The sequence below is a fragment of the Anolis sagrei genome, chromosome 1 (assembly GCF_037176765.1).
Source record: "Anolis sagrei isolate rAnoSag1 chromosome 1, rAnoSag1.mat, whole genome shotgun sequence".
NCBI classification, from domain to species: domain Eukaryota; kingdom Metazoa; phylum Chordata; class Lepidosauria; order Squamata; family Dactyloidae; genus Anolis; species Anolis sagrei.
In genome coordinates, this window is record NC_090021.1 from 174,250,488 (window position 1) to 174,266,973 (window position 16,486).

The following is a 16,486-nucleotide window of genomic DNA, read 5'->3' on the forward strand; positions in this document are numbered from 1 at the left end:
TGAGAATGGTGATCAGATCATGATATGAATAAACATAACAGTTTAAATAATGTACCAGTAAGGCCTTCTCACAGACCACCATGAGAATTTGGGGGAGGGGGCTGAAGCCCCCAACCCCCCCCCCCCCCCCCCGGCTACATGCCTGCCTGTAGATGAAGGGCCTAGTCTGTGGTCTCGTGGCCTTTCTCAAAAATCTTCACTTCCCCCACCACCAACAAAAATTATTATAAAAAAAAATCAGTTCCTTTCCTGGAAATCTCCAAAAGCAGTAAGTCTACCATAATCAAAGAAATCATGTGTCACGTAAGCCTTGCATATGCAGCATATGCTATTTTGCTCTTTTTTCCAGTATTGAGCTGAAATTTTGACAGAATGATGTTAGATATCCAGAATCCAGATTTCTACCATAAACCTGTGGCTTGGGGGGGGGGGGGGGTTGGGGGAGTTATGTGGATTTAATTTTTTCTTGGATATCACATTCCAGGTGAGTTCCATAAGTACATTCAAATACCGTATTTTCTGGTGTATAAGACGACTGGCCATATAAGACAACCCCCAACTTTTCCAGTTAAAATACAGAGTTTGGGATATACTCGCCGTATAAGACTACCCCTCCTCCAATGCACACCAAATAAAAATCTAAAAAACTTCAGATTTGATTTCACTATGGTAATTTTCCTATTGCTGTGCCTCCTTCTCTACCTCTCAGATCTCACATATGCATGTGTGCGCCGCTTCACTGCAGTCCCCAGGAGCAAGATCTGAGAGGCAGAGAAGGAGGTATGGTAATAGGATATAAGGACGGGCCAGACAGGTGAAATAGGCCTGTTATTCTGGGCACGGTGCCACTCTATCACTTCTTTCCATGTCCCGGACATCCCGGATGCCTGCAGCTTGTTCCACCCTTCACTTACACCTTCTCGGTGAGGCTCCCCTTCACCTCATCATTGGGACCACATTAAGTCACTTCTTGCTGTTTTCATATGGTTGCTGCATACGGCGGGGATGCAGCCATGGCTGTTTTTCAGCTCCCCCCCACCATATACGGTGACCACAGATTCCCCAGTCCAGCTCAGAAGTTTCAGCACCCACTCTATAAGATGGCACCCAGCGTATAAGACGACCCCAGACTTTTGAGAAGATTTTAAGAAGATGAGGAAGAACTTCCTGACTGTGAGAGCCGTTCAGCAATGGAACTCTCTGCCCCGGAGTGTGGTGGAGGCTCCTTCTTTGGAAGCTTTTAAACAGAGGCTGGATGGACATCTGTCAGGGGTACTTTGAATACAATATTCCTGCTTCTTGGCAGGAGGTTGGACTGGATGGCCCATGAGGTCTCTTCCAACTCTTTGATTCTATGATTCTATTTCCTTAGTTAAAAAGTAGTCTTATATGCCAGAAAATACAGTATATCTAATTTTCACCTACACATTTAATTGCTGACCATGCAATTGGGTCAACACAATGCAACAATGAATCATCAAGACAGAGCACGTTTAATCAAAATTCAGGGTTATAACAATTGCAGAGAGCTCTGGCTAGGTATAAATATTGTATATTTTTACCAGAAGAGAATCAAATGCTAAAAAAACATAGCTAAAGAAGTGGTTGATGAATAAGCTTTCTTCAGGCATCTACTAGAAAAGAACTGCATAAAGCTGGAATCTGCTGCATTTCTAGGCTCACAATCCTCTATTTGTTGTGGGGGGGGGGGGGAGAGTCTGCTGCATAGAGCTTGCTCTACTGGTGTATTCCTTGCATGCAATTCTCTATAAACAGGTATTTGAATTGCACAGGATGCATCCACAAGTAGAGGAGTTTTTCCTTATGCAAAAGCAAACCCTCCAGCATGGAGAAAATAACATGGCCAAGTGAGAGGAGATATGATAGCCATGTATAAATATGTGAGAGGTAGCCACAGGGAGGAGGGAGCAAGCTTGCTTACTGCTTCCATGGAGACTAGGAGGCGAAACAATGGCTTCAAACTACAAGAAAGGAGATTCCATCTGAACATGAGGAAGAACTTTCTGACTGTGAGAGCTGTTCAGCAGTGGAACTCTCTGCCCCAGAGTGTGGTGGAGGCTCCATCTTTGGAAGCTTTTAAACAGAGGCCGGATGGCCATCTGTCAGGGGTGATTTGAATGCAATATTCCTGCTTCTTGGCAGGGGGTTGGACTGGATGGCCCAGGAGGTCTCTTCCAACTCTATGATTCTATGATTCTAAGTGGTGAGACAAAGTAGAATAGGTTGAGGTCACCAATCACACTTCTCTTTTCCTCCGTTGAGTCAAACTACAGGCAGAAGAAAGGAAGGAATATCTGAAAATGCTTATAAATAGAGAGCAATAAAATAGAAGTAATACCTTTTTTGCACAAAGTCTTTAGCAGTAGCAAGAAGGTAGGTCTCTACATCATGCCCAGTAAGATTATAAATTGTCCGGGAGAAGAAAGTTCGTTTATGAGGTGGGAAAAAATTGACCTTTGGACAAGTCTAGAAACAATATATATATATGTATATTTTTTAAAAAAACTTGACATGCTTAGAAATTTCGCAATATTTAGCAGGCTAATAATGAAGTACATTTAGGGAGTATTAAATCAGTAAAAAGGAATATATTTATTTGTTCATTCATTCATTTATATTTGTTGAAAACAGTAACTTCAGGGATTCCTAGAGAAATGTTCTCTCCAGAATTACTAGGTCCTCCAGCATGACTACAGTAGTTGAGTATAGAGTCACACAGGAGGATCTTGACATTTTATCAACCTCATCACAAAGGGCAATTTTGTAATAATAATAATGATGATGGTGGTGATGATGATGATAATAATAATCTTTATTTATAACCCACCACCATAATAATAATAATAATAATAATAATAATAATAATAATAATAATTTATTTGTACCCCGCTACCATCTCCCCAAGGGACTTGGTGAGGCTTACATGAGGCCAAGCCCAGATACAACAATACAATAATCACAACAATACAAGCAATTAAAAAACATAAACAATAAAATACACAACATTATCAATAAGACAACACACAATTAAAAACAGTGGGAAGGCCAAATGTAGAGTTAAAATTGGAAATAATGCTGGGACATGGACGAAAGGTGATACTGGTGTTTGTGGAAGGGCATACGAGCAGACCTAAAGAAATGTAAAGTGCTTGGAGGACAAAGCACCATCTCCCCAAAGGGGACAACGGGGCAGCTAACATGAGGCTAAGCCCAAAGCAATACTCCCGCCCAGTTTACCTGTCCGAATGGATTCTCCCCTATGAACCATCAAGGTTGTTAAGATATTCCGGAGGGGCCCTGCTCTCGGTCCCACCACCCTCGCAATCGCATCTGGTGGGGATGAGGGACAGGGCCTTCTCGGTAGTGGCCCCTCGGCTCTGGAACTCTCTCCCATTGGAGATTAGAACTGCCCCTTCCCTCCTGACCTTTAGAAAGTTGGTAAAAAAACTGGCTCTGGAATCTGGCATTTGATGAGTGAGTCAAAAACTCTTGACCACACAGACGGATGGTGATGAATTGTGATTTTATGCTGACGACTTGGCCTTATATAATTGTATGATTGTATTTAAATTGTGTTTTATATTAGTGTACTATTGGATGTGATGTTTTAAACTATTGTGTATGAATTCCTCTGTTGTAAACCGGTCTGAGTCCCTCATTGGAGGTGAGAAGACTGGTATATCAACGATGAGACAATACGGAATGGCTTTCGTAGTAATGATGATGTTTTTGATGATGATGTTTTTGTTTAATGCTGGATGTGGATTTTATATTATGTCTTGAATTTTTGAATTTTGTTCAAAAACAAAATTCTGAGAACAGGCTGAGAACAGCGGTATATAAGCAAAGTATATATACTTTGCGGTATATAAGCAAAGTATATATATATATATATATATATATATATATTCTAAATAAATAAATAAATAGTTACAAATTATTATTTTTTTTCAATCCTACACACATGAAAACAGTAAATATTGAAAGATCAGGTTGAAGGTTGCAATTCTTGACTTTAATGGGATGTAAGCTGCCTAACTGACCCTGCACAGTTACTTTCAGATACATCCTATGGAACTTTATTGAATTTGCTTCAGAGTGTACTGCAAAGCAATTTAAATCCATGAACTCTTGACAGCTGGTTTGTGAGTGAAGCCGCCCTGCATGTATATGGCTTTCAGAATGCTGGGTAGCTAATGTGATAAAAAGAAATACATCTGTTCATTTTGCTGGCTAAGGAAGACAGAAAGCATAGTACTTTTTTCAATTACACAGTCAGGGACAGACGGGCGACAGGGACTCCTGTCATCCATCTATTTAAAGTGGATTCAAACATACAGTTTAGCAGTATGCAGTCCGTGTTCAAATCTGCAACCCTTAGAGCCATCTGTTCCCTTGTGGAACAAGTTCTGAACAACAGTTAAGTCCCCGCTGTTTATTTCACATACATCTCCTCTCATGGAGTCCAACTTTTACGTTACCTGTCTGTCGTCGGTGCAGTTGCAGACAGAATACCGAGCACTCTGGTTCCCACTGAACACCCACTCGCTGGGCACATCTTCCTTAAAACATGCTCTGAAAGTAAGCAGATTTAACATTGACATTTCCTGTAGGCTGACATACAGATGACATGTAGTAATATGGTGCCAGGTTCCTATTAATGCGAGGCACTTGGCAGGCGATCACCTTTGTTTATTGATTCCCCCAAGAGTGCTCAACAAATCCCACTGGCTTCAAGGCAAGCTGAATTTGCTCTGCCCAGCTTGTTTCTTAAATGGTTCTGCCTATTGCTCTGTCAATCTCTTTTTAGTTGTTCAATGGCGATATTGATTGAAAAGGTCTAATGAGACCTGCTTCAAATTCTTTAGCAAGAACCTCAGGAAATTAACATAAAAATAACAATTATCTTGAAATCAGAAGGGAACCCCGTACTCTAAAGTACTTCAAGGTCAGACATTCCTCAAATGCTTGATTAAGCATTCACAGTTTGCACAAATAATTCCCCAGATATTTGTGAGAAATGTGTTATCAACTCCCTTTAAAAATTTTGAGATGAAAATCCATAATATTTTCCACATATCTCTCAACCAATTTGAGTAGGACCTGTGGATGGACCATTGGTTAAAGGTGAAGGTTTTCCACTGACATTAAGTCCAGTCATGTCTGACTCTGAGGTGTGGTGCTCATCTCCATTTCTAAGCCGAAGAGCTGGCGTTGTCCGTAGACACCTCCAAGGTCATGTGGCCAGCATGACTGCATGGAGCACCGTTACCTTCCCACTGGAGGTAAAATCTATTGCCTTTGCTGTGGAGTTCCCCAGGGTGCTATCCTCTCGCCCCTGTTATTTAACATCTACGTCCGGCCACTTGCTGGACTAGTGCGGATCTTTGGCATAGAGTGCTACCAGTATGCAACAGTATGGAGCCCCCGGTGGCGCAGTGGGTTAAACCCCTGTGCCAGCAAGACTGAAGACCAACAGGTTACAGGTTCGAATCCAGGGAGAGGCGGATGAGCTCCCTCTGTCACTCCAGCATCTCATGCGGGGACATGAGAGAAGCCTCCCACAAGGATGATAAAAACATCAAATCATCCGGGCATCCCCTGGGCAACATCCTTGCAGATGGCCAATTCTCTCACACCAGAAGCGACTTGCAGTTTCTCAAGTCGCTTCTGACATGACAAAAAAAAGTATGCAGATGATACCCAGCTACTCTTGCGTCTCGAACCTGGGACGACCACGATTCCTGAGAACTTTAGGCTGTGTTTGGAAGCAGTGATGAGTTGGCTGCGAGCGAGCAAACTAAAAGTGAATCCTGCTAAAACTGAGATACTCTTGCCTGGCCAGCCACCAGAATTAATCCAGTCTCTGCCTGATTTTGAGGGGGAAGCTCTGGTTCCGTCTGCCACTGTTAAAAGCCTTGGGGTTGTGTTGGACTCATCGCTGACGATGGAGGCCCAGATCACTGCCATAAGTAAGGTAAGCAGGCCTTTTTTCGTCTTCGCTAGGCAAGGAAATTGGCATCCTACCTTTCGGTAGAAGCATTGGCAACGGTAATCCACGCAACAGTCACCACGAGGTTGGACTATTGAAACGCCTTATATGCTGGCCTTCCGAAGTCAACAACCCAGAAGATTCGGATGGTCCAAAATGCAGCGGCCAGGCTGCTAGCGGGATCATCTATAAGATCCCATATTACACCGATTCTGCAACAACTGCATTGGCTACCAATAGAACATCGGATCTCTTACAAGATACTGATCCTGACATTTAGAGCTCAAAATGGCCAAGGACCTTTATATCTCAGGGACCACCTCATTCCTTTTTTCCATCAGTGGTCACCTCGATCCACCCAGGAAAATCATACATACCGGGCCCTAGGGAGGTACACCTGGAAGCTACAAGGCATAGAGCTTTTTCAACCTATGCTCCAATTCTGTGGAACTCATTGCCTCCATACATTAGAGCAATGTCGGAGTTGCGACCTTTTGTAAAGGTGTTCAAGATTTTGCTGTTTGGTTGTGCATTTAAGTAATCAGATCTAATTTGCCAAATAGTCACTGCTGAATGTTTTTATATTGTTTAAATGCTATTTTAGATTGTAAGTCGCTCGGAGCACCTTGGTGGAGAGCGACTAATTAAGAAATTAAGTGAAGTGAAGTGAAGTGATGTATTCACATTTCCATGTTTTCAAACTGCTAGGTTGGCAGAAGCTAGGGTTGACAGAGGAAGCTCACGCTGCTCCCAGGATTCGAACCTGTGACTTTTCGGTCAACAAGCTCAGACACTCAGTGCTTTAACCCACTGCACCACCGGGAACTCTGGACCATTGATACAAATGGCATATACATTTCATCTCTTGTTTCCAATTAGTATGATGATTGCCAGGCAAACTACATCTGCACTCCCACTCATATTCTCACTGAATTCAATGGAATTTCTCAATAGACAAGTCCAGTATTGTGCTATAAAGCTAAAATCTAAGGGTACTGATGTCAAAATAAGTAGACTTGCTTACAAGTTAACATGCACAAAATTCAACTTCATGGCTGAAATTCATACTTATACTCATGTATAGGCCAACTTTATGTAGAAGTCAAGGCAGATTTGGAGCCAAAATCATGGATTTCAATATGACTTGTTGGTAAGTCAAGGGTCGTTCCACAGAGATAGGAAAGCACTTGACCTTAGGTTTATGTTGTTGTTGTTATTCATCTGTTCATTCATTTCCGACTCTTCATGAACTCATGGACCAGCCCACGCCAGAACTCCCTGTCGGCCGTCACCTCTCCCAGCTCCTTCAAGGTTTATGTTTATGTTATAAGTCTACATTTTTATGGAAGTTATTCCTTTTTTTCCATGTACTGCTCATTTTTACTTTAAACTGCTTTGTACAGAATTTTCCAAGTACATTTAGAGAGCAGCTCTAGCAAACTTAAGACATTTTTACAGCTAGATGGCTTCAATCTGATTGTTTTTGACTTCTTTTGATGTGACATTTGGGTATCACAGCTTTCCAGATGATCAAAGGATGTTCTTAATCCTTGATAACTCTTATTTTTGTGTGTGTGTCCTTTCCTGTTCCACAACAGGAATGTATAAGAAGAGGGGGGAAAAGGATACTTACAAATTATTATTGTTCAGGCATGCGTTATCTGCTCCAGGGAAAGAAAGCAATGATTCCACTAACGAATTGGTAGTTTCATTGTAATTTCTAGGAGTTAAAACATAACACTAGAAATGATTATCTGTAATATTATACCAAGACAAGCAATAGGTATCCTTTTAGCTAAACTAAAGCAAGGTGAGACTCAGATATTGTTTTATATCTTAATACAGTAAAACATATAACAAATATGAAGGCTTCACAAAAATAAAATGTGATTGGTTCCTGAAGTTGTTCAGTGTGTGCTTTTGCTAGCACCGGGATTGTGGCGCAGCTGGCTGAGTGTCAGCTGCATTAAGATCACTCTGACCAAAAGGTCATGAGTTCGAAGCCAGCCCGGATTGGAGTGGGTTTCCAACCAATTGTGTGTAGCCTGATGTTGGCCTTTGCAACCCGAAAGACAGTTGCATATGTCAAGTAGGAAAATAAGGTACCACCTTAAAGTGTGGGGAGGCTAAATTAACTGACTTATGTGGCCATAAAGAAGACTCCAGCAAAGCATTCCAGCGGGGAAGCATGCGGGGAGTGCGGAAGTGCTTCATCAGCATCGCAGATGGACAAGGAAAGCGACAGCTCCCCTGACGGCCAGAAAAAAGTTAAATAGCCTCTGTGTATGTCTGTATATGTTTGTATGTCAAAAATTGGCATCGAATGTTTGCCATATATGTGTACACTGTAATCCGCCTTGAGTCCCCTGCAGGGTGAGAAGGGCGGAATATAAAAAGCTGTAAATAAATAAATAAATAAATAAATAAAATGATTGCTCATATAACGAACAATGTAAATTAAATATTTACCCAAAAAAGTCTGCCTGGTTGTAGGAGCCATAAATGGATGGTGAGAGAATGAGTGCTGGGTATTCTGCCACCTTAGGTCCCAAGGTGCCTAGACCCATGGCTGCTGTCACAAAAAACACTGGAAGAATGACCTGAGCAATGAAACCTTTCACATTGCGTCGAGTGTGATGAAACCTCTTAATGAACAAGGCAGTGGATCTTCTCACCAATACAGAAAAGTTGCTTGACTTCTTGAGCTGAACAAGTGCTTGATCTATGCAAGAAGAAGTGATATGATGACACATTAAGTACTGAATTTTGTTCCTTCAAAGTTCCTTTCAATGCACATCTTGGAAAAAAAATACTTTTTTGGATGAACTCCCAGAATCCCACAATCAACATGTATAATTCTCCTTCAGTCCTAGGACAATAAATTAGGATCCTGTAGAGATTGCCTACAGATCTGCATAACCTTCCTGTGGACTGCAGTGTGGTGTATTTCTGTAGATAGTAGACCTCTCTTTGTTTGACAATCACACACAAATGAAAGATGACAATGTATCTATTTATTTCGTTGCCAGGGATCCAACTTGTGTATAAATTCATACCATCTCTTTCAGTGAAGCTCTCAGAGCTTATGGAGAAGTCTTCATTTGCTGGAGTATAGCTGCAGGCATCTTTAGACGAGCCAGCATCGACCTGTTCATCTTTAGGCATATCTTTGGTCAAATTGAGAAACACCTGCAAACCAATAAGATAAAAATACTAGTTTTTAATGCAATTGAGTTTTGCTTTCTTTGGACAAACTCTGATCAGTTTGGGGCAGTTTTTCTGTACTATCCCTAAGAGCAGTGGTTCTCAACCTGGGGTCCCCAGATGTTTTGGCCTTCAACTCCCAGAAATCCTAACAGCTGGTAAACTGGCTGGGATTTCTGGGTGTTGTAGGCCAAAACACCTGGGGATCCACAGGTTGAGAACCACTGCCTTAGAGCAGTGATGTCAAAAAGTTGTGTTTTAGACTTCAGTTTCCAGAATTCCTTACCACTGAACAAGCTGGCTAGGGCTTCTGGGAGTTGGAAGGCCAGACATCTAGAGGGCCACACGTTTGATTTTACCAAGTTTTGTTTTCTTTTATGTCTGGACAACTGTGGCATGTGTCTGGTTTAAAGATAAATAATCATAAAAAGAAAATTTGGCATGCAGGGAGAGGGGGAGGGTTTGACGTGCACACCAACATTTATCTCCTGGGAGCAATCGCAGAGGTTACCTGTCCTCAGCAAATTATGATAGGCTGAATTTATTTTTATTTAAGTTATAGTTATGATTTCTAGATGTATAAATGTCTATGAATGTAAAATGTATCCAAATCCATATACTGGGAGGGTGATACAAGTTGAGTGTCCATCATCCAAAAGTTTTAAATTTGCGCAACTATATCTCTATATCTTGGAGATGGAGTCTGAACTCAAAAGTAAGTCATGTTTCATTTATACCTCATTTTTCTTCGTGGTCTCTGCGAATGCACACTTGTGGAGAGACTGCGCCTGCGCGGGCTCCAACGGAAACTTCTACATTTTAAAACTTTCAAGTTTTGGCGGTAACCCCGCCCAGCCCCGGCAGGGGATAAAAGGGCGCCCCGCGCACACCGATCCAATTCCTTTTTTTCCGCCGCACGGCTCGCTTCGGTACTTCTAGTTGGATAGAGTTTGGATAGCTTCTCGTCAGAGTTTGTTCCTCGAGTTGTTTGACCGGATTATGTCAACAACTCGTTTCAAAAGATGCGCGAATTGTCCGAGGAAGATCCCTGACTCGGACTCTCACGCTCTTTGCCTTTTGTGTCTCGGTGAGGCACACATTACTTCTTCGTGCCGTCATTGTCAATCGTTGACGGCACAGTCCCGTAAAAATCGGGTCCACCGGCTTCGATACCTTCTGTATCAGCAGACTTTGGCTCCGGTTCCTTCGACATCGACATCGGCGTCGACGTCGGCAGCGGTATCCAGGCCCTCGACTTCAGCTTCGACGTCGAAGGCAGCATCGACGCCAAGACCTGTTAGCCCATCGGCGGAGGCCGAGCCTCGCCAGACAAGGGCGAAGAAGGCTGCACAGAAGAGGCCGAGAGCAGCGATGTCAACAACCTCCAAAGCTTCGGTGTCGACAGCTTCCAAGGCTACAAAGCCAACGAAGCAGAAGGCTCCTTGCACGGTCACGACCGAGACCGTGCGCATCCGGCACTCTTCCACCAGTTCTGTGGCATCGGTGAGATCGATCAGGTCCACGAGGTCGACGTCGGCGACTCCGCCATCTTCCACGGCGGTTCGTATTGCCTTCCGCCGGTCTCAGGAGGAGTCTCGGTGTGCCTCTACCTCTTCTTCAGTTCCGCCCACCCCGGGCAAGTCGGTGTCGAAGACATCTCAACCACCGGCAAAGAAGAAGAAAACGATGCCGCCTCCATCCTCGTCTTCTTCTGCTTCCCGAAAGCAAACCACCGCCTCCTCGGCCACCTCGTCGGCGAGGTCGTCGCCTTTGCAACCGGTCGAACCCCAACCGGCCCCTCAACCCGCTCAGGAGCCGCAGTCCTTGCCAGAGCTGCCGTCAGAGCAACCCGAGTCCACAGTGATTTCGGTGGACACGGTGATCGAGGCACCAACTCGACACGTGACAGCCAGACAGGAGCTTTTCCCGTCGGTCGCGACCTTGACAACTGTGACGGCAAGACAGGAGACTTCTCCAGTGCTGGAGACTCCGGAAAGGGGCAGGCAGACTATGAGACTGGCCTTGGCCCGTGCCAATCAGGCTTCAACCTCGAAAGCCCCTCCGGTGGCCCCGCTGCAGCTCCTGAGTAGAGATGTCTCCTCATCCCCTCCCCCTCAGTCAGTGGCAGCTGATGACGAAGAAGAGGATGGCGAGTTGCCGAGATCGGTACACTCGGGGTCTGTGTTGTCTCTCGGGATCGAGAGATCACCTACTCACGACGCCTATGAGGCTGACCCTCCATCTCCTACTGACAATGTCCGAGCCTTTGCAGATCAAATGGCTCGTATGGCTGAAGCTCTGGGCCTAGAGGTCAAGCAGACTTCCAAGGCAGTACAGGACCCGGTGTTTAAAAGGGTGCAAGCGGAATCCCCTCCTGCTCCTCTTCTGCCCTTCCTTCCCTACCTCCTAGAAGTGATCCAGGGCTCCTGGAAGACCCCTTCCTCCATCCCTCCAACCTCCAAGAAGATCGAGTCTTGGTATAGAACGGACGATGAGGGCTTGGAGTGGCTGAAACACCATCCCGACCCTAACTCGGTGGTCGTGAAGGCGGCTCAGGGGTTCGGAAGGCAATCGTCGGCGCCGTCCGACCGTGAGGGGAAGAGATTTGATGCAGTGGGCAGGAAGCTATACTCCGGTGCCCTCCTGCTGGCTCGCATGGCAAATTATGGCGCTTGTATGGGCGCATACCAGCAGATTCTTTGGGAGAAGGCAGCACCACTCTTCCAAAGAATGTCTGAAGAGGACCGCTCTGCCCTTTCCACCCTGGCCCAGGAGGCGAACTCTTTGGCCCATCACCAGATGCAGATGGCCAAACACACGGGAGACACCGCGGGCAAGATGATTGCTCACGCCGTGGCAATCAGGAGACATGCATGGCTCAGGTCCTCTGGCCTTTCTACATCCTCGAGGCAGGTGATCGAGGACCTCCCGTTCGATGCCCTGGGACTCTTCAACGCGGGTACGGACGACAAACTGAAGTCGAATCACGACTACAAGACCTTGGCTTCGAAGTGCGGGTTCGAGAATCAGAACCAGGCGCAGAGGACCAGATGGTTCCAGTACAAACGCCGACACACGGTCCCGTACCGCACCATACAGTACCGGCAGCCTACCCGCCCTCTGCATGCCTCCCAGCAAACACACCCGCAGCAGCCACAACAACAGAGGAGGCAGCATCAGCAACAACGCTCCCGATCCCACCAGGCCTCTGGAGGCAACCAAGCCAGGCGCCGCATTTGACGCCCTAGTGGACGATACCGTTTGCTTTTTCGTTACTGATGTTGTTCCCATGTCCCTCCCGATGGTACCCGCCCTCTTCCTTCCATCCGGCTCGACACCGTTCGGGGACCGCCTGACGAACTTTCTCCCTGCATGGGAAAATATCACCTCAGATGCATGGGTTTTAAAGGTTGTCGAAGAAGGTTATGCATTGGAGTTCGAAGAGCTCCCACCAACGGGTCAAATTGTCGATACCGAACCATCCTCAGCCATTCTGAAGGAGGTCGAGACCTTGCTTCGAAAGGGGGCAATTTCCCCTCTCCCGGACTCTCAAAACCATCGAGCCTTCTTCTCCAGATACTTTACTGTCCCAAAGCCGGATGGCTCCCTCCGCCCCATCCTCGACCTCAGGGACTTAAACTCCTTCATCGAACCTCAAAAGTTTCGGATGGTGACGGTATCGTCCATTCTCCCGCTCCTCAGGCATGGGGACTTCTTCGCGTCCGTCGATCTTCGAGACGCCTATTTTCATATTTCCATCAGAAAGCATCACAGGCGCTTCCTGGCCTTCAGGGTAGCGGGGCAGACGTACGTCTTCGACGTCCTTCCGTTCGGTCTCGTGACGGCACCGAGAACCTTCACCAAATGCATGTCGGTGGTCGCGGCAGCCCTCAGGAGGGAAAAAATCCGCATTTTCCCGTACCTAGACGACTGGTTGTTGGCAGCACGCTCCCCGGACCTTCTGCGCCTTCAGGTGGCAAAGACACTTTCCCTTCTCGAAGACCTCGGCCTCCAGCTGAACGAGGAGAAGTCCCACCTCGAGCCCACCACCTGCATAAAGTTCATCGGCGCCATGTTCGATTCTCTCTCCCAGACAGTCTTCCTCCCGGAGGAGAGGTTCAGAGCTCTTCGTGCCGAGGCGCTCAAAGTGCGTCGATCCCGAGTGGTCTCCGCGAAGCAGATACAGGTCCTCCTCGGGCACATGGCCTCCACAGTGATGGTGACACCATTGGCGAGGCTCCGCTTCCGTCCCCTCCAGAGATGGTTCTTGGACCACTTCAATCCCATGCGGGACAGTCCTACGAAACGCCTGCTGATACCGAAGTCGGTAAAGGACTCTCTAAATTGGTGGATGAACTGCCGGCATGTCTGCAAAGGCGTTCCATTCCATCCAGAACCCCCGGCTGTCACAATAACGACAGACGCCTCGATGTTCGCATGGGGATGCCATACAGGAGATCTCTCAGTCCACGACCTCTGGTCTCCACAGGAGAAGCAGTGCCACATAAACTACTTGGAACTGCTGGCAATCTTCAAAGCCCTGAGGGCATTTGCTCTCCTGGTCGAGGGGAAGTCGGTCCAGATCCTCACAGACAACATGGTGGCAATGTTCTATGTGAACAAGCAGGGAGGAACGGGCTCGAGAAAACTGCTCAAGCTGTCGCTGGAACTCTGGGACTGGTGTGTGGCCAGGTCGGTGTCGATAACAGCCTTGCACCTCCCGGGGGAGGTCAACGTCGAGGCCGACGCACTCAGCAGAACCAAGGCAACATCTCACGAGTGGAGGTTGAACCCAAACGAGTTGGCCAAGATCTTCAGGGACTGGGGCCTCCCAACCGCAGACCTCTTCGCGTCGCCGCAAAACGCTCAGCTTCCTCAGTTCGGTGCCCGGCTTGCTCCGAACACGGTACCGGGGTGTCTCGGGGACGCGTTCCTTCTAGACTGGTCGCGGCATCTGCTCTACCTCTTCCCTCCCTTCCCGCTCATCCCGAGGGTGATCGAGAGAATCCAGTCGGCGCAGACGAACTGCATCTTGATCGCGCCAGAATGGCCACGACAACCGTGGTTCTCGGTCCTTCTTCAACTGTCCGAGGGACGGATGAGACGCCTTCCACTGCGGCAGGACCTACTCTCCCGGGAAGACGGTCAACTTCTCCACCCCGACCTCGCTTCTCTGCATCTTTCAGCGTGGAGGATCCAGTTCTGAGGTCCCTGTGTCCAGGAGTCCTCCCGATCCTGGAGGCAGCTCACAAGCCGGCAACCAAAAAGTGCTACTCGGCGTGCCTCAACCGCTTCCAGGCCTTCCTCTCTGAGAAGGGCCTTGACGACCATCGGCCGTCGATACCGTCAGTCCTCTCGTTCCTGCTACACCTTACCGAACGAGGCCTGTCGTTGTCGTCGCTCAAGTCCCACCTGGCGGCCATCTCTTGGCAGCTGCAACGAACAGGTGAGGCCTCCTTGTTTAAGGAGAGCTCAGTGAAGACCTTCCTGCGGGGTTTCAACAACCTACACCCCCCAGTCCGCTCCCCGACTCCAGGGTGGGACCTTGACCTTGTGCTGGCCCGGCTCGCACAGGAGCCTTTTGAGCCGATATCGTCGATCGACCTGCGACTCTTGTCGTGGAAGGTAGCATTTCTTGTTGCTATCACCTCGGCCCGTAGGCCTTCGGAGCTTGCGGCACTGCGCGTGGACGAACCTTATTTTGTTGTCCACGAGGACAGAGCAGTCCTCCGTACCGACGTGAACTTCCTTCCCAAGGTTGTGTCCCCCTTTCATGTGAATGAAGACATTGTCCTTCCCTCGTTGTGTCAGTCCCCCTCCACCCCGAGGGAGAAAGAACTTCACATGCTCGATGTGCGAAGGGCTTTGCTTTCTTATAGGGACAGAACCGCTCGGTCTCGAAGGACTCAGAGACTGTTCGTGGCGTATGCCCAAGAGAAGTTGGGCTTGCCGGTCTCGGCACAACGCCTGTCCCACTGGATCACCTCGGCAATCGAGCTTTGTTACCAGCTTGCTCGAAAGCAGCCCCCTTTGGTTGTCCGGGCTCGGTCAACCAGGGCTATGGCGGCTTCAACAGCCTTCCTTAAGGGAATTCCCCTGGACGCTATTTGCAAGGCGGCCATTTGGAAGAACCCTCAGACATTTGTCTCACATTACAGATTGAATACCAGGTGTACACCTGACATGGCCTTTGGGAGGGCGATTTTGGGATCGTGTCCTTCATAGGACCCAAAGATTTTTTCTTGTGTGGGTCGGTACCGAGCTTTTCTTCGGTACCGTACATTGTTGTGAATGTTATTTACCATGTTCTACTTGAATTTACTTGTTTACCGGTGCCAGTGAATGTAATTGCACCTTTACACTTGATGCCTTACTGCCTGAGGCGCAGGCAACCTTGCACTACGGCCTAATGGGGCCCCCCACAGGTACTGTTTGTGTCGATATCGACACCATTTTACCTTGCTAATGTGTTTTGCACTTGTTAACAAAACTGTTTTTGTATAACCACTTAATGTGCCCTCATTGCAATGAGTGTCTCGGGAATCACCATGTGTTTTGATTCAAGGGTCATGAAACAGTTCTTATTGTTCAAGAATGCCCTCGTTTATTGGGTGTCTTTCACTGTGAATTGGTCACCCTCACGTGACCGGGAGGATCACGTACTCCCATAAGTTTTATGCACTGTGCCCTTCCTCGGAAGTGTTTACAACCTTTTGTTTACTAAATGTTTGCACTTAATAAAATTGTTTGGCCCTTGACTTGACTAGTCGGTTTGCATTCTTCCCGCCTCCGGGACCTGAGCTTGCTAGTCTCCACAAGTGTGCATTCTCAGAGACCACGAAGAAAAATGGTAGGTTACATACCTGTGACCATCTTTCTTCGAGTGGTGCTCTGCGAATTCACACTAACCCGCCCATCCTCCCCTCTATGCAAACCTCCAATTTCTCGCTACCGTAGCGGCGTAGGAATTGGATCGGTGTGCGCGGGGCGCCCTTTTATCCCCTGCCGGGGCTGGGCGGGGTTACCGCCAAAACTTGAAAGTTTTAAAATGTAGAAGTTTCCGTTGGAGCCCGCGCAGGCGCAGTCTCTCCACAAGTGTGAATTCGCAGAGCACCACTCGAAGAAAGATGGTCACAGGTATGTAACCTACCAATCTTGGAGATGGAGTCTGAACTCAAAAGTAAGTCATGTTTCATTTATACCTCATACACATAGCCTGAAGGTAATTGCATACACAGTATTATTAATAATGTTTTGCATAAAACCAAG

At 47.0% G+C, this 16,486-nt stretch overlaps 1 protein-coding gene across 1 annotated transcript in view; it reads right to left on the bottom strand.

Moving 5' to 3' along the window:
- ABCA12 (ATP binding cassette subfamily A member 12) overlaps positions 1 to 16,486 on the bottom strand; it is a 214,919-nt gene that overhangs the window by 64,967 nt on the left and 133,466 nt on the right. Inside the window, exons 33-37 of the mRNA XM_067470388.1 lie at positions 9,070 to 9,202; positions 8,483 to 8,735; positions 7,647 to 7,733; positions 4,503 to 4,596; positions 2,360 to 2,487 (exon numbers count right to left, since the gene is read on the bottom strand). Of these exons, the coding sequence (XP_067326489.1) occupies positions 2,360 to 2,487; positions 4,503 to 4,596; positions 7,647 to 7,733; positions 8,483 to 8,735; positions 9,070 to 9,202 (695 nt within the window). The remainder of the gene's footprint in view (positions 1 to 2,359; positions 2,488 to 4,502; positions 4,597 to 7,646; positions 7,734 to 8,482; positions 8,736 to 9,069; positions 9,203 to 16,486) is intronic.